We start from the raw sequence: 18,363 nt of genomic DNA, 5'->3' as shown, positions 1-18,363 counted from the left end.
CCTAGAGGCCATATTTTTCATGGGATCTTCATGAAAATTGGTCAGAATGTTTACCTTGATGATATCTAAGTCAAGTTTGAAACTGGGTCACGTGCGGTCGAAAACTAGGTCATTAGGTCAAATAATAGAAAAACCTTGTTACCTCTCTGGAGGTCATATTTTTCATGGGATCTGTATGAAAATTTGCCAGAATGTTCATCTTGATGATATGTAGATGAAGTTCGAAACTGGGTCACTTGCGGTCAAAAACTAGGTCAGTAAGTCAAATAATAGAAACACCTTGTGACCTCTGTAGAGGCCATATTTTTCATGGGATCTGCATGAAAATTGGACAGAATGTTCATCTTGAAAATATCTAGGTCAAGTTTGAAACTTGGTGACATTTGGTCAAAAACTAGGTCAGTAGGTCAAATAATAGAAAAACCTTGTGACCACTCTAGAGGCCATAGTTTTCATGGGATCTGTATGAAAGTTGGTCTGAATGTTCATCTTGATGATATCTAGGTCAAGTTTGAAACCGGGTCAACTGCGGTCAAAAACTAGATCACTAGGTCTCAACATAGAAAGACCTATTGACCTCTCTAGAGGCCATATTTTTCAATGGATCTTCATGAAAATTGGACAGAATTTTTATCTTGATGATATGTAGGTCAAGTTCAGAAGTTGGTCACATGAGCTCAAAAACTAGGTCACTATGTCAAATAATAGAAAAAAACGACGTCATACTCAGTTCATGTGGGGGCAGGTGAGCGATTCAGGACCATCATGGTCCTCTTGTTTTCTTGAGTGATGGCCCTTTCTGGACTTAAAAATATTACATGTACCTCTGTAAATTTTATACTGAACTCTTCTTACAGTTTCTGACCAGTTAAAAAAAAGGTGATATACATCATCAGCATGAAGTGGACATGCGTATTATATCAGGATTTTTATGTCTAATTTTCAGCTCGGACTATTCTACTCACCCTGGCATCAGTGTCACACCTTGATTAAAGTTTTGCATGCAAATATGTATAGCTATCACTTAAAGGCATATAGCTTTGAAACTTACTTTTTCTTTTTCTAGGTCAATTACCAACCTCACTGGGTCAAGTCCCATAACTCTGACATGTATTTTGGCCAAATTATGCCCTCTTTTAGACTCAGTAAGTCCTGGTTAAAGTTTTGCATGCAAGTTACTATCTCAAAAACTAATGTAAATATTGAACTGAAACTTCTCATGTATCTTTAGGGTTATTAAACCAGGTGATAGCAGTAAGTCCTATAACTCTGACTTGCATATTGGCTAAATTATGCCCCCTTTTGGACTTTGAAAGTCCTGGTTAAGGTTTTGGAAGTACATATAGGCATTATGTAAAGGCATATAGCTTTGAAACTTATTTATATTATTCTAGGTCAATAACCAACCTCTAAGAATTAAGTCTTATAACTCTGACATGTAGTTTGGGCAAATTATGCCACCTTTTGGACTTGGAAAATCCTGGTTAAAGTTTTGCATGCAAGTTACCATCTCCTAAACAATTGTAGATATTAAATTGAAACTCCTCATGTGTCTTTGGGGTTATAAAACTAGGTGATAGCATTAAGACCCATAACTCTGACTTGCATTTTGGCCAAATTATGTCCCCTTTTGAAAATTGAAGTATAATAGTTACATTTATACATTGAGTACTCAACTTCTCCTACAGATTCCACTACAGTTTAAATGAAACTTAATGTTCATTATCAACTTGAAGTGGACATGTGCATGTTATCGCGACTTTTAGTTATGGCCTTAATTTGGACATTGAAATATTACGCAACTACCTCACTCTACTCCATGCCTGGTGTATTCAGCTCCTAGTAGAGTTTCCATGAAAATGACGTTTGGTGTGCAGCATCAACATCAAATAGACATGCACATAATATCAAGAATTTCATGTCTGATGTTTCTTTTTGCTTTTTTCCCTTGTTCTGTATTTTCGGTATTATTACATCAAGCACTTTAAGCTCGCAGTGTCATACAATGTTAACATTACTTTTGTTTAACAGGGTAATGCAGCAATTATAACAACAGTGGAGCATCATAACAGGAATGTAGTTGATTGGTCAAAATTCAATGAAGGAAAACCAATCAAATACCTGATTTCAGCTCCAACCATGCGTGTCCCGATGGATGTGTCGGATACAAGCAATGCCTATTTGGCTTTTAGGGCAATTATCCTGGCAGGTAAGTTAAGATCCATGTAGAATCTCTGTCTAAACTCTGGTATTCCATGACAGCAAGTTGTTTCACTACCTGTTGGTTGGTAAAAATGCTTAGAGATCAAAATGCAGAGTTGATATTATGTCAGTTCACTGGTAAAAGTGGCAAAACTATAAGAATGTTTCACTGGTTGCTGGTAAATATGAGAATATCTTGCATGAGGGTAACTGTTTAGTTGGTAACGAGGCTTCTGCAGAGTTACCACCTAAACATTACCCGAATGCCGGATATTCCCATCTTTACCCGCAACCAGTGATTGATTCTTTTCCTTGTATGCCTTATTCTTCAATTTGTAGAAGATATAAAGAAAAATGAAGGTTTTTCTTAAAGGCGCTATTTTGTTATAGTAGCGTATGAATTTACGCATTCATTAATAAATAATAGCATGTGAGTCATCTTACACCTGGGTGTAAGATGAGTTTTTCTGGCACCCGAAAAGTGCGGGAAAATCCTGTCCGGCATGCAAGAAAATTGTTTCTCTAACATAACACCATTCCACGTACTACCAAAACAATGACTTATTTAGACTCTTCAAGATCTTTGTGGTGATCGGTATGATATATAAGCTCATTTTTTTAGGGATAAAGGAGAATACTAGATTTTATCAATAGAGAAATACTTTGTGTTAAGAACATTTGAAAGGCTTATTATTAAATAATTGAAAAATGTTTTGTGTTTCTTGGAGATAAACTATTTATAGTGTAAGGATATCATACTATAAACCAGTGCTACAGTAACTAATCTGCTTGTTAAAGGTAATGTCTGTTAATTTTGATAAACTGTGTGAACTAGTCAGGAACTTTGTGAGCTGCACTACTGTGAAATCATTAATATTCGTGGGAAACTAATTATCGTGGATTTCATGGTTGAGTCAATCCACGAAATTTAATCCCAACGCACAAGAAAAATTCTCATTCATTTTATGTTCAAAAGTTAAAATCCACGAATTCATATCCCCACGAAAGTGCCGTTTTGACCAAAATTTCATGCCCACGAAATTAAATGATTTTACAGTATGCGAAATTTCTTTAACTTTAGAACTGTGCCTTAACTGGGAACTATAAACAGTATAGTGAATATATATGTTGACTCCATTGAGAAAATCAGATTTTTGGAAATAAGCTTGTTATTCAAAATTATGAACTGATTTGGTGTCGGTCAACAACCGCCATGGGCAAATCTGTCTTAGTTGGCTTCTAACAAAACTTATTGTCTTATATCCTCCTTGACTCTCCAAATGCTGTCATTCTATAGTTAATTTATACATTTTCAGCAGGTGGAAATGCGCATATTTTGAAGAGTTTCGTGTCAGATGTTATGTATGGGAGTTAACCAATTTCTGAACATCTGTCAAGCATTTTTAGGCAGCCTGTTTCATACAGTATTGTCATCAGCCTTGTTTTTAGTCCTGTATCCTTTCATCTATCTTTTGTCTTTATTGCTTCTTATGACATTCCCTGTGAAAATTCAAAACATACAGGAATTATCCTCATATAATGTATGAATTTAAAATGAAGTGCATTCTTACAGATTTATGCTTGCTTTGGCAACAAAAAGAAAAAGTTTTTTACTTTGACATGAATTTGGTATTTTAGTTTATTTTACGTGACCCTTTACAACAATAGTTAGAGACTGGTTGATAGGTAAAGAAACATGCCATGTTGTGGATCTGGTAAATTTATTGGCACTAAAAGGAAAATGATGAAAATCTGCTGCTCAAAACTTCTTGTCAAAATCTGATACATATTCTATTCAACTTGATCAACGAGAAATCATGCCCCACCCCAATGTCCCCATCCCAATAAGGTAATTCATACAGGGACTGCAATCTGGGTAAATATTTTGATTTTTCACAGGGCTGCTAATTGATACCTTATCCACATAAAAGAATATATCTCAAGCAATGTTTTAAACACAAAGAGGCAAGGAACAAGTGAGCGGAGGTAGTGATTTTAACCAGTCAGCCATTAATGCCACTATTATTTAGAATCTATGAGAATCATAGTTACTATGTGTTTTTGTTTAATACTACAGTTCAGAAGTTCAATGCCACACATAAGGAGGAACCAATAACAAGTGTTCTTTGTCCAGGACTGGGAACAGCTGTTGGATTCATGCCACATGACAGATGTGCATATCAGGTAAGAAACTACGCTCTTTTACCAGCGTTGAGTATCCACTACAGTTACTTCTATGGAAATGTATTGTAATACTCGATAGATGCTAGGAGAGTAGTAAGAAACATACTTGTTTGCTTTAATAGACTTTCTGTGATAAGACCTTTCAGAGTTTCATTTCTATCCTACAACTTCTTATGCACCTTGCATTGATTTTACTTTTGGGTTTACACACCAACACAATTTAAGTGATATCTAATTTTTTCCCTGCTTTTGATGGTGAAGGCCCAAGGTGCCCCTCCAGACATTTATTCATGCATTGATGTGAACTTTGGTAGAACCACCAACAGCCTATACACCTGCCACCACCTCAAGCTTGTGGCATGAAGTATTTCCTCAGTTTCTACTGGATTTCAGCAAAGTGGGCACGTGATCACTGTAAGGCTTTTTTTTCATGGGTGGAGAAAAGTGGGTGTTAAATGTCACTTGGATAACCTCTCCCTGCCTTCAGTTGTTTCGGGGGAGAGATGTACTTTTTCTTCTGACAAAGCAGTATTTGAGGGTATTAATCACATTTAGTGATAGCTTTAGTTTTTGAAAAAATTTGAAATAATATTACTGTTACCGGCAAATATTCTTGCTCTTATATCATTTCAACTTGTTATAAGCTCTTGTTTGTTTTGATTTAAATCTTTGTTTTAATTTCCAGATGTTAAGGGCATTTGAAACTTTTGAATTAGGGACAGACACACAGATTTTGCACCCAGACAATCTTGCAGTTCCATTGGTTCATCATTATGATATGGCTGAGGTATGTTTGAGTTAATACTTTTGCTAGATTGTACATGTATATTTTCTATTCCTGATTGTTTTCAGCTTTATTATACGCCAGATTATACGCCCGAAGGGACGTGATTATACGCCCAAAGGGACATATTATGGTATGACACAGTGTCCATCCGTCTGTCCGAGTCCAAATTTGCATAGTTAGGTGGCTATAGGAACAGTAGGTAACTGTACTTTTTCTTCGATGTCATTCATTCCGTAAGCTTTTATGTGGCTATTTTCCTTTTACGTGGCTAAAAGAACAATAGGGAGAACAAAAGACTAGCCACATAAATACACATTTGTGGGAACGTCCGTCTGTCTGTCCATCTGTTAGCAATTTCATGTCCGCTCTGTAACTCTTGAACCCCTTGGCTTTGTTTCGTGTCCGCCCTGTAACTCTTGAACTGCTTCAAGGATTTTAAAGAAACTTGGCACAAATGTTCACCACATCGAGACGACATGCAGAGCTCATGTTTTGGATGGCTCACTTCAAGGTCAAGGTCATACTTAGGTGTCAAAGGACATACCTTTGGGCGTATATTGCTCCGCATTGCGGTGCTCTTGTTATATGTGTTGCATACCCAATTGTTGTAAGATTATATATTTTTGCACATATGTATGTTGTCAAGTTATGTGTTATGTCGTCAGATTATATATTTTGATATCTGATTTTTGTCAGAATATATATTTTAATTTCAAGTTGCAGTGATGCCTCACAGAAACAAGGTCTTTATAAGTCATTAGTTTTTATAACACGAGACAGATTTGAAATACCAGTATTTTGATACGGCATTTATTCTTAATTTCTTCCGTCTGCAAGTCTAGATCCACTCACAAAACATACATAAAACTTGTTCCTTAAATTTGAAAATGTCATATTTTCTTTCATTTTATCAATTAAAATGAGGTTTTCTTGGAATAGCTGCAGTGTATATTTTTCCCCAACTTGAACAATATTGTAAATTTTTAAAGGATGCCTCCATTTGTCATTAGTACTTGTAATATACGAGCGCAATTAGTTACGTTAATATGACGCAACTGACATGGTAAGACATAGGTGACCTATGTGATCAAGACCGTAACATTGGATTAGTCTTTGATTTTGAGGATGTGGGTCATTAAAGTTACTGAAGCGTATAAGATGTCTTTGATGTGACTAACTGGCTTTTGCCTTTATGTTACCCATGTCATAATTAGGACGAATTTGTACAAAAATATCACGTACCTGGACTGCATCTTAAATCCAAAATAAACATATAGGAAAATATAAGACCTTAATGCTCTTATTATAAAACAGTAGGTATTTGGTATTTTTAATCTAAATTTCAGCCAACATGAACACCAGCATATTTTCAAATTTCTGTTTCAGCCTAATTAAACTTTTGCTGAAATCCAGTTTTGAGGACTATAGAATTGTGTTTTTCCATCAACTGTCCACTTTTTAATAACTCTTCCATCCATCAAAGAATTTTAATATTACTTGGCAGACATGTTCTCCATAATGAGACAATGTATGAATTACAAAACCCAGGCCTCAAACTCAAAGGTTAAGGTCATACTTCGCAGTCAAACGAGAACAGATTCTTTTTCTGTCGAGTCTGTAACTTTGGTTTTAATATAACTTGGCACAAATTTTCATCATAATAAGACAATGTTTTATGCACAACTTCCAGACCCCTAAGATTAAGGTCAAGGTCACAGTTGGAGGTCAAAGGTCTACAACAGTTTTAGCTTAATCAATGACTATTAGAAAAATATGGAGAGCTATACTAATCACCTCGGCGTTGGTGTTGGCATTGGTTAAATTTTTTATGAAGTGGTGATATCTTGTATACCATCAAAGATATTTACTTCAAACTTTATACACTTGTTAATTATAACTTGAAAATTGGTTCAGTTTAGTACAAGTCCATGTTTTGTAAAAACAGTTGACTTGTGGCTTTGAAACTTTGAACGCTTGTTTATTATATTAGTCTCTACCTGTAGGCAAGAGTACATAACTCTGTCAAGTATTTTGGCTGAATTAGGGCCCTTTTTGAACTTGGAAATTGGTTCAGTTTTTGTACATGTTTTGACAAAATTATTTGACCTGTGGCTTTGAAACTTTAAACACTTGCTTATCATCATGATTTCCATCTTTAGGCAAGAGTACATAACTCTGTAAACTATTTTGGCTGAATAATGGCCCTTTTTAGACTAGGAAATCAGTTAAATTGTTCATACCAATCCATATTTTGCCAAACCTGTTTGTCATATTTCTTTGAAACTTTGACCACTTGTTTACCATCATAGTTTACATATGTAGGCAAGACTACATAACTAGGACAAGGACTGTAGCTCAGTTTTGGCCCTTTTTGACATAGAAATTAGTTAAGTTTCGCATACCATTCCATGTTTTGTCTAAACTGTTTAATTTATGGCTTTGAAACTTTGGACACTTGCTTACCATCATGGACACACATTGCAATATAGTGCAAGACTTATCCAAATCCACAAATACAGGTACATTGTTTGTTTTATTAGCCCACCATCATCAGATGGTGGGCTATTCAAATCACTCTGCGTCCGTGGTCCGTCGTCCTTCCGTCCATCCATCAGTCCGTCCGTCCTTCCGTCCGTTAACAATTTCTCGTTATCGCATCTCCTCAGAAACTACCAGGGGGATTTTGACCAAACTTTGTCAGAATGATGTATTTGTACCGTAGTTGTGTCCCCCTGAAAATCAGGCTGGTTCAACAATTTTTAGCTCACATGTCACAAAGTGACAATGTGAGCTTTTGTGATCACGCAGCGTCCGTCGTCCGTCGTCCGTGCGTGCGTGCGTCCGTGCGTGCGTCCGTGCGTGCGTAAACTTTTGCTTGTGACCACTCTAGAGGTCACATTTTTCATGGGATCTTTATGAAAGTTGGTCAGAATGTTTATCTTGATGATATCTAGGTCAAGTTCGAAACTGGGTCAACTGCGATCAAAAACTAGGTCAGTAGGTCAAATAATAAAAAAACCTTGTGACCTCTCTAGAGGCCATATTTTTCATGGGATCTGTATGAAAGTTGGTCAGAATGTTTATCTTGATGATATCTAGGTCAAGTTCGAAACTGGGTCAACTGCGATCAAAAACTAGGTCAGTAGGTCAAATAATAAAAAAACCTTGTGACCTCTCTAGAGGCCATATTTTTCATGGGATCTGTATGAAAGTTGGTCAGAATGTTCATCTTGATGATATCTAGGTCAAGTTCGAAACTGGGTCAACTGCGGACAAAAAGTAGGTCAGTAGGTCAAATAATAAAAAAACCTTGTGACCTCTCTAGAGGCCATATTTTTCATGGGATCTTCACGAAAGTTATTCAGAATGTTCATCTTGATGATATCTAGGTCAAGTTCTAAACTGGGTCACGTGCCGTCAAAAACTAGGTCAGTAGGTCAAATAATAAAAAAACATTGTGACCTCTCTAGAGGCCATATTTTTCATGGGATCTGTATGAAAGTTGGTCAGAATGTTCATCTTGATGATATCTAGGTCAAGTTCGAAACTGGGTCAACTGCGGTCAAAAACTAGGTCAGTAGGTCTAAAAATAGAAAAACCTTGTGACCTCTCTAGAGGCCATACTTGTGAATGGATCTTCATGAAAATTGGTCAGAATGTTCACCTTGATGATATCTAGGTCAGTTTCGAAACTGGGTCACGTGCCTTCAATAACTAGGTCAGTAGGTCAAATAACAAAAAAACCTTGTGACCTTTCTAGAGGCCATATTTTTCATGGGATCTGTATGAAAATTGGTCAGAATTTTTATCTTGATGATATCTAGGTCAAGTTCGAAACTTGTTCAACTGCGGTCAAAAACTAGGTCAGTAGGTCTAAAAATAGAAAAACCTTGTGACCTCTCTAGAGGCCATACTTTTCAACGGATCTTCATGAAAATAAGTCAGAATGTTCACCTTGATGATATCTAGGTCTTGTTCGAAACTTGGTCACGTGTTTTTAATAACTAGGTCAGTAGGTCAAATAACTAAAAAGCCTTGTGACCTCTCTAGAGGCCATATTTTTCATGGGAACTATATGAAAATTGGTCTGAATGTTCATCTTGATGATATCTAGGTCAGGTTTGAAACTGGGTCAACTGCGGTCAAAAACTAGGTCAGTAGGTCTAAAAATAGAAAAACCTTGTGACCTCTCTAGAGGCCATACTTTTGAATGGATCTTCATGAAAATTGGTCAGAATGTTCACCTTGATGATATCTAGGTCTTGTTCGAAACTGGGTCACGTGCCTTCAATAACTAAGTCAGTAGGTCAAATAATAAAAAATCTTGTGACCTCTCTAGAGGCCATATTTTTCAGTGGATCTTCATGAAAATTGGTTAGAATTTTTATCTTGATGATATCTAGATCAGATTCAACACTGGGTCACATGAGCTCAAAAACTAGGTCACAATATCAAATAATAGAAAAAAACGACATCATACTCGGTTTAAAACTGGGTCATGTGGGGACAGGTGAGCGATTCAGGACCATCATGGTCCTCTTGTTTAGTAAGTTATGGCCCTTTGTTTATTTCTATAATTTACATAGATTTATATAGGGAAAAACTTTGAAAATCTTCTTGTCCAAAACCACAGAGCCTAGGGCTTTGATATTTGGTATGAAGCAACATCTAGTGGTCCTCTACCAAGATGATTCAAAATATTTCCTTGGGGTCTAATATGGCCCCGCCCCGGGGGTCACATGGTTTATATAGACTTATATAGGGAAAAACTTTGAAAAACCTCTTGTTCAAAACCACAGGGCCTAGGGCTTTGATATTTTGTATATGACATCATCTAGTGGTCTTCTACTAAGATTGTTCAAATTATCCCCCTGGTTTACATACTTACATAGGAAAAACGTTGAAAATCTTCTTGTCCAAACCACAAAGCCTAGGGCTTTGGCTTTTGTAATGTAGCATCATCTAGTGGTTCTCTACCAAGTTTGTTCAAATTATCCCCCTAGGGTCAAATATGGCCCTGCCCTGGGGGGTCACATGGTTCATATAGACTTATATAGGGAAAAGATTTTAAAATCTTCTTGTCAATAACCTACAACATTCAAATTTGGACCACATGTATGGTTTTGAGTGGCAAGATGAACCTTGACATGAGTTGACCTTGATTTTGACCTAGTGACCTACTTTCACATTTCTGTAGCTACAGCCTTCAAATTTGGACCACTTGCATAGTTTTGTGCACTGAATAAAACTTTGACCTTGACTTTGACCTAGTGACCTACTTTCACATTTTTGAAGGTACAGGCTTCAAATTTGGACCACATGCATAGTTTTGTGTTCTGAATTGGAATTTGACCTTGATTTTGACCTACTGACCTACTTTCACATTTCTCAAGCTACAGCCTTCAAATTTGGACCACATGCATAGTTTTGTGTACCGAAACAAACTTTGACCTTTACATTGACCTAGTGACCTACTTTCACATTTTTGAAGGTACAGGCTTCAAATTTGGAAACACATACATAGTTCTGTGTTCCGAAATAAAATTTGACCTTGATTTTGACCTAGTGACCTACTTTCACATTTCTCGAGCTACAGCCTTCAAATTTGGACCACATGCATAGGATTGTGTACTGAAACAAACTTTGACCTTGACATTGACCTAGTGACCTACTTCCACATTTTTGAAGGTACAGGCTTTAAATTTGGACCACTTGCATAAATTTGTGTTCTGAAGTGTAATTTGACCTTGATTTTGACCTAGTGACCTACTTTCACATTTTGTCCTTGAAATTGATCTAGTGACCTACTTTCACATTTCTCAAGCTACAGCTTTCGAATTTGGACCACATGCAAAGTGTTGTGTACGGAAATGAAACTTGACCTTGAGCTAGTCAGTAAGTCTTGAAATTTGGAACACTCAAAAATGGCACATTGGTGGGCACCAAGATCACTCTGTGATCTCTTGTCTATTTTTTTTTTCTTTTGTCAGAAATTCTCTGGTAATATTTTGACCCAATATTTCCATCAATTCTTTGAATAGTCGAGCGTGCTGTCAACAGACAGTTCTTGCTTTCCTATCCTGTCAGTAACTCAACCACCTATCTAGGGATTTTAATAATATTTACCCAAAACTTTGGACAAAATGAATTTTTAAGTCATGTGCAATGCCAAGATTGTCATATTCAATAATTTTTAAAACTATGTACATTGTATTTATTTTATTCTTCAAATATAGTTTTGTGGCGAGGATGTAAAGCGTGGACCACCTAAAGACAAACCAGTTGTGAAAACAACAAGGAACCAAGGAAAGGTCAAACATGAGGTGAAGGAAAACAAAAAAGAAAGTTCTGAAAAAGTTGTTGAACAATCAAGAACCAGTCAGGACACAACGTTCAAAGATAGTCAGATGACAACTAGAGGTGCTGGTGATGGAGAAGACAAGGAACCAGTAACAGAAAATGTGGAGCCAGGACCAGTGAAACATGAATCTGTGTAAATTTATTATTTTATGTTGTAATGCGAAAACAAACACAATTTTGGACATTATAATAACAGAATGTACAAAATGTACAATTAATATAATGGGACCATATTCATGGTGTTTTAGCTATAAAACTGAGTTTTGATAAATATATTTACTGTTTAGCTCTAAACAACATTAGTTTGTCTGTATTCTGGGTCTGTAGTAATCAGGTTTTGGTGTAAAGTTCATACACGGCTAATCAAGCATATGATATAACATTAGGAAGCAGTCATCAGGTGAAAATATATTGCTTAAAACAGGCTGTGTGATATAAAGAAAATGACCTACCTCTGAGGATTGCTTTAGAAATAAGTGCTTTTCATGTTACTCCAGATATATGTTGTCCTTGATACAAGACCACCATGTTACATAAAAGAGAAAGAGAACATTGTTCTTGAGATGTATTCTATATGTTAGGTCTTTGTTAATCATATAATGTAATTAAAAAAAAAATTCAGCTTAGATATTGGAAAGCTATAAATAGTTTAGTATTTGATAAAAAATTTAGCTAACTATTGTTTCACTGACAGCGTCAAACAAAATGATGGATTTTATTTATTTTTCAGTATTTTTAAAACTGCTTTTTCATTATTTAGAAGATATATTATCCACTTTTCCAACTAGAACAAATGAAAGTTATTATACATAAGATCCATGGTTAGTAATTCTCTTAATTCAAACTGCCATTTCGTTTTCAATAATGGCCCAGTTGGAGAAATTATTCTAGCATTTTGAATGGCTGGACAATAGCTTTCTTACTTATGATTAGGCTTATTCCTTCCCCATTTTAGCTGACAAAGTATACTAGAGCTATCATACTCAACCCACATCCGTTCCTTATTCCTCGTCCACCCCTTGGTTTAAGATTTGATGCACTTTCTCTTTATCTTTGTAATTACTTGATGGATTTACTTCAGACTTAAAACATATATTCCTCATCATCACCCACAACATATGTCACAAGTTCTTTAACTCTGGCACCATTATTTTATAAATCATGCCCTTTTAACTTTAAAATTCAGGATAAAGTTTTTTTATGCATTTTCACTCTGTCTTTGTAATTGCTGAATGAATTTCATTCAGATTTTATTATCACCCTCATCATATGACACTAGGGCTATGACACTTGCACCAGTACTTCATGAACTATGCCCCCTTTTTAGTTAAAGTTTTGTAACTGTTGATGCACTGTCACTACATCATTGTTATTTCTGAATGACTTTGATTCAAACTTGAAATAGTTGTTTTACATCAACCCTGTATCATATGACACATACTGTATATATGGATTTGATTCTTATAATATGATATATGGAAATTACTCTTGCAGAAATATTCCATGAATTGTGTCCCTTTTATACTTACTTAAATGATTCGATATACTTTCACCCTAGCTCAGTTATTAACTTAATACATTTGACTTGGACTCAGACTTAATCTATTGTCAAGTATTGTCGTCCACATTAGAGTCATTAAACACCCCAGTGATAGCTCCAACGTTCTCGGTTGTGCCCTATTTCACTATCCAGCATGGAAAATTTTGTGCATGCTGTCTCCTGTGACAGTTCTTGATAAAACATTTTGTGATTTGAAACTGCTGAGACTCTTTACCTTTGTTTATTATCTAAAGTTAAATTGGTCAGTAGCTGTAACTATTATCTTGCATATTGCCTAATGTCAGGCCCCCTGTCATACGATTATTGGCACCCATATGCGGGGATCTTGTTAGTCTTCTTCCAGCTGAAAACTAGGTTAATCGGTCGTTTTGCTGTTTGTCTTACTGTCAGTCTGTTTGCAAAATCTGTATTCTGTTATAACTCGATAAGATATGTTAAGATATTCATGAATCTTGGTATGGTTATATAGGACCAAAGGATATTATGCATGCCTTTTCCGGTTGTTGCTACATTGAAAAAATCTGGTTGCTGTGACAACCATTATTTAAAAAAAATTGAAACATGACACATTGATAGAAGATATTATAGAGGATATGCACATTATTTTGTTGTTTTTTCTGCTTATTTGTGCATTTGTTTGTCCGCAGACTCTACTAAATCTTTTAAAGTGCAAGAGATTTTTTCATGAAAAGTCTTAAAAACATGTACATAAAAGGAAACGTTAAGATATGTACATGATTTATTTTGAGTATTTGCATTTGTGCTATATGTTAATCAGTCACAAATGATATGGCTGAGATAACTGTGAAACCTGGTAAATGTAAATACACAGAGGATATTTTTGCCTTCGTCAAACTGTGTGCATTTGTTTGTCTGTCATTCAGTCACAAGTAAAGCCTTAAGGCTGCAAGATTCGTGTCATTTGGGTTATACATGGTGGTCTATTTGGAGGACACTTTCTAGGTATTCAAGTCTTTCTTATTAGAAATACAGTTCACTATTATTATCACATTTGCAAGGTTTTAGTTGTTATGCATGTGTAATATTGTTTACAGTAATAGTTTATATGTTTAAGTTACCAGTATATTTATGCATATTTTATTTAATTTATTTTATATACTTTTTAGCCTGTATATTCTAAAATGTGAAATTTGTATGTTGATTTTTATCTGATTGAATAAATGTAGTAAAGTATTTCGGCATCAGCTTTGTATCGAAAATTTCTTTGAAATTAAACAAATAGTTGATTAAACAACGTCACCAAACAAATGTTCAGTACAATTTTACTGTTTGATCCACCTAATCCATAACTGTTAGTGTTTGTTCAAGATGTAGATATACACGATGGGATGGTTGTAGGATCTTTTTGAATTTTTAAAATATGCTTACAAATGTAGTAACGTCAATTTATGACAAAAAATGTTTTCCCATTGCAGAAAAAGTCACAATTTTAGAAAAGAAATTTTGAAAGTTTACAAGCGTTTTTGCCAAGAAATAGCTACAGCTTCAAACTGTACATGATGACTAAGCACCACGTGAATGGAATTACTATTGTTTTGGGGGTCAGTAGGTCAAAGGTCAAGGTCACAGTGTCCAAGAAACTAAAATTGCTTACAATACTCTAAAGTTATAAGTATAAAAATACGGTTTTCAAACATAATATGCAAGCCCGCCCGCTTTGCTCAATAGGGAGAGCGCAGATCTACAGATCTTGGGGTCGTGAGTTCGATCCCCGGGTGGGGCTTATGTTCTCCATGACGATTTGATGAAAGACAATGTGTCTGAAATCATTCGTCCTCCACTTCTGATTCATGTGGGGAAGTTGGCAGTTACTTGCGGAGAATAGGTCTGTACTGGTACAGAATCCAGGAACACTGGCGCCGTTACATACCTGAAATACAGTTGAAAAATGGCGTTAAACCCAAAACAAACAAACAAACATAATACGTTGACAGTATACCAGTGGCGGAATATATATTGATCAGAGACCTGACTTAATATCTGATATTTTGGTCTTTGCTTAAAACAGTATATTTTATACAGCTTTTCAAACTTCTTACACTTGAGGAGCTTTCCGATTGTTTTTGGGATCAATATTTTAAAGGTCAGTGCCATAGTAACCAGGAGACGAAATGATTTTCGGACTGTAAGTTATGACTTATAATAGTTTTAGCACTTGAGGATGATTCCTGTGGTTTGTTAGGTAACTTAGTAGGTTATATAAAGTTAAGGTCACAGTGTCCTGAAGACTGATTTTTTTTCTCGACTTTGTGTCATAAAATATACTGCTACAGCCTTCAAACTTAACACAGTGACTGAGTATTACTAGAGGAAGATCCCTATGATTTGACTCAAAAGTCAAGATCTCAGGGACCTGACATGATTTCTGGTATTGTTTTAGCTCACCTGAATCGAAGGTTCAGAATTAGCTGTTAGTATGGATGGATGGTATGGCATCCGTCATCAACAATTTACCTAAACATCTTCTCTTATGAAATTACTGGTCAGAATTACACCAAACTTGGTCTGTTGCAGCCTGGCAAGGGCCTCTAGAGCTGAAAATAGAAAATAAACCTTTAAACATTATCTTCTCACGAACACCGCTTGATAGGTCTTTATAAAATTTGGTCTGTAGTACTATTATAAGGTCCTTTTCCATATTTACTGAAATTCCCTTTTAAAGGCAACTAGAGATAAAAATAGAATTAGGCCCGGCCTCCATGGACAAGTGGTTAAAGCCGCTGACTTTCAGTTGATTTCCCCTTACTGATATTGGTTTAAGCCTTGCTTGGCATGTAGAATTCTTTCCGTGAGGAAGCAATCCAGCTGGTTATTAAAGGTCAGCTCCTTCTCATGAACTGCTTGATGGATCTTCATCAGTTTTTATACGCCCGTTTGAAAAACGGGACGTATTATGGGAACTCCCCTGGCGGGCGAATGGATGGGCGGGCGGCGTCCACAGACCTTGTCCAGAGCATATCTTCTACATGCATGGAGGGATTTTGATGAAACTTGGCACAGTTGTTCACCATCATGAGACGGAGTGTCATGCGCAAGAACCAGGTCCCTAGGTCTAAGGTCAAGGTCACACTTAGAGGTCAAAGGTCAAATTCAAGAATGACTTTGTCCGGAGCATATCTTCTTCATGCATGGAGGGATTTTGATGAAAGTTGGCACAATTGTTCATCATCATGAGACAGAATGTCGTGCGTAAAAACCAGGTCCCTAGGTCTAAGGTCAAGGTCACACTTAGAGGCCAAAGGTCAGATACAAGAATGACTTTGTCCGGAGCATTTCTACTTCATGCATGGAGGGATTTTGATGTACTTGGCACAGTTGTACACCATCATGAGACGGAGTGTCATGCACTGGTCCCTTCTTTTGAATTACTTCCCTTTGCTGTTACTATAAATAGCTTATATTGTAACTTTTTCATTACAAGTCGTAGGGAAAAATCGAGACCACTTTTCTGTAGTACAACAAGCATGTTACATCCAATTCTGAGGTGTATTTTGAGCTATCTCTACCTGGTTAGGTTTTTGTGTGGACTTGTAATTTTTTTTTTTTTTTTTTTTTAAGATTAACTTCCCTTAGTTGTTACTATAAATAACTTACATTGTAACTTTTTATACGCCCGTTTGAAAAAACGGGACATATTATGGGAACGCCCCTGGCGGGCGGGCGGGCGGCGTCCACAGACCTTGTCCGGAGCATATCTTCTACATGCATGAAGGGATTTTGATGAAACTTGGCACAGTTGTTCACCATCATGAGATGGAGTGTCATGCGCAAAAACCAGGTCCCTAGGTCTAAGGTCAAGGTCACACTTAGAGGTCAAAGGTCAGATTCAAGAATGACTTTGTCCGGAGCATATCTTCTTCATGCATGGAGGGATTTTGATGAAAGCTGGCACAATTGTTCATCATCATGAGACGGAGTGTCATGCGCAAGAACCAGGTCCCTAGGTCTAAGGTCAAGGTCACACTTAGAGGTCAAAGGATACAAGAAAGAAAACTTTGTCCGGAGCATTTCTTCTTCATGCATGGAGGGATTTTGATATAACTTGGCACAAATGTTCACCACCACAAGGTGGAGTGTCATGCGCAAGAACCAGGTCCCTAGGTCTAAGGTCAAGGTCACACTTAGAGGTCAACGGATACAAGAATGAAAACCTTGTCCGGAGCATTTCTTCTTCATGCATAGAGGGATTCTGATATAACTTTGCACAAATGTTCACCACCACGAGGCGGAGTGTCATGCGCAAGAACCAAGTCCCTAGGTAAAAGGTCAAGGTCACACTTAGAGGCCAAAGGTCAGATACAAGAATGACTTTGTCCGAAGCATTTCTTCTTCATGCATGGAGGGATTTTGATGTAACTTGGCACAATTATACACCATCATGAGATGAAGTGTCATGCGTAGTTCCCTTCTTTAGAATTACTTCCCTTTGTTGTTACTATAAATAGCTTATATTGTAACTTTTTCATTACTAGTTGTAGGGAAAAATCGAGACCACTTTTCTGTAGTACAACATGCATGTTACATCCAATTATGAGGTGTATTTTGACCAATCTCTACCTGGTAAAGATTTTTGTATGGACTTACAATTTTTTTTTGGATTTTTTTATTTATTTATTTTTTTTTTTTAAAGATTATCTTCCCTTAGTTGTTACTATAAATAACTTATATTGTAACTTTTTTATAATTGACCGTAGGGAAAAAACAAGACCACTTTTCTGTGGTACAACATAGATGTTACTTTCAAATTTTAGGTGTATTTAAATGTATCTCTACCTGGTAAGAAGTTTTATTGTGGACTTAGAAAAACAAATGACTTGCAATGATTACTAAACAACCACAAAATTAAAATTCTATTTGCAAATACAGGTGCTAGCTATATATATAGAGTAAAGAAATTTGCTGTGACGGGCGTATATTGTGACATTCTGGCACCCTTGTTGTCTTTAGCATCTTTGTAAGGTTCTCTCCCAATTTTGTAAGTCCTCTTTTCGTTGAAAACCAGTTTTGGGGACATAGGATTGCGATTTTGCATCCGTTATTCCTGCGGTCCATCTGCAGTTCGTGTCCGTTCTGTAACTTTGTCATCCATCAAAGGATTTTAATGTTACTTGGCACAAATGTTCCCCATAATAAGACAATCTGTCTTGCACAACTTTCAGATCTTAAAAGCCAAGGTCAGACTTGGAGGTCAATCTTTCAGATTGTATTAACATGGTTTGTTTCGTGCTTATCCGGAACTGCCATCCAA

The 18,363-nt window shown here is 36.3% G+C and overlaps 1 protein-coding gene across 2 annotated transcripts in view; it reads left to right on the top strand.

The window, feature by feature from the left end:
- LOC123552416 (uncharacterized) overlaps nucleotides 1-14,288 on the top strand; it is a 39,196-nt gene extending 24,908 nt beyond the window's left edge. For both annotated transcript variants that reach the window (XM_053541928.1, XM_045342074.2), the window contains exons 6-9: nucleotides 2,032-2,209; nucleotides 4,280-4,386; nucleotides 5,072-5,173; nucleotides 11,410-14,288. In XM_053541928.1, the coding sequence (XP_053397903.1) occupies nucleotides 2,032-2,209; nucleotides 4,280-4,386; nucleotides 5,072-5,173; nucleotides 11,410-11,670 (648 nt within the window). In that variant the 3' untranslated portion in view covers nucleotides 11,671-14,288. The remainder of the gene's footprint in view (nucleotides 1-2,031; nucleotides 2,210-4,279; nucleotides 4,387-5,071; nucleotides 5,174-11,409) is intronic.
- The last annotated feature ends 4,075 nt before the right edge of the window (nucleotides 14,289-18,363 follow it).

Source organism: Mercenaria mercenaria, chromosome 4, assembly GCF_021730395.1.
Source record: "Mercenaria mercenaria strain notata chromosome 4, MADL_Memer_1, whole genome shotgun sequence".
Classification (NCBI taxonomy): Eukaryota; Metazoa; Mollusca; class Bivalvia; order Venerida; family Veneridae; genus Mercenaria; species Mercenaria mercenaria.
Note: the sequence above shows the minus strand (reverse complement) of the source record. Positions and strands in the feature narration are given on the sequence as shown.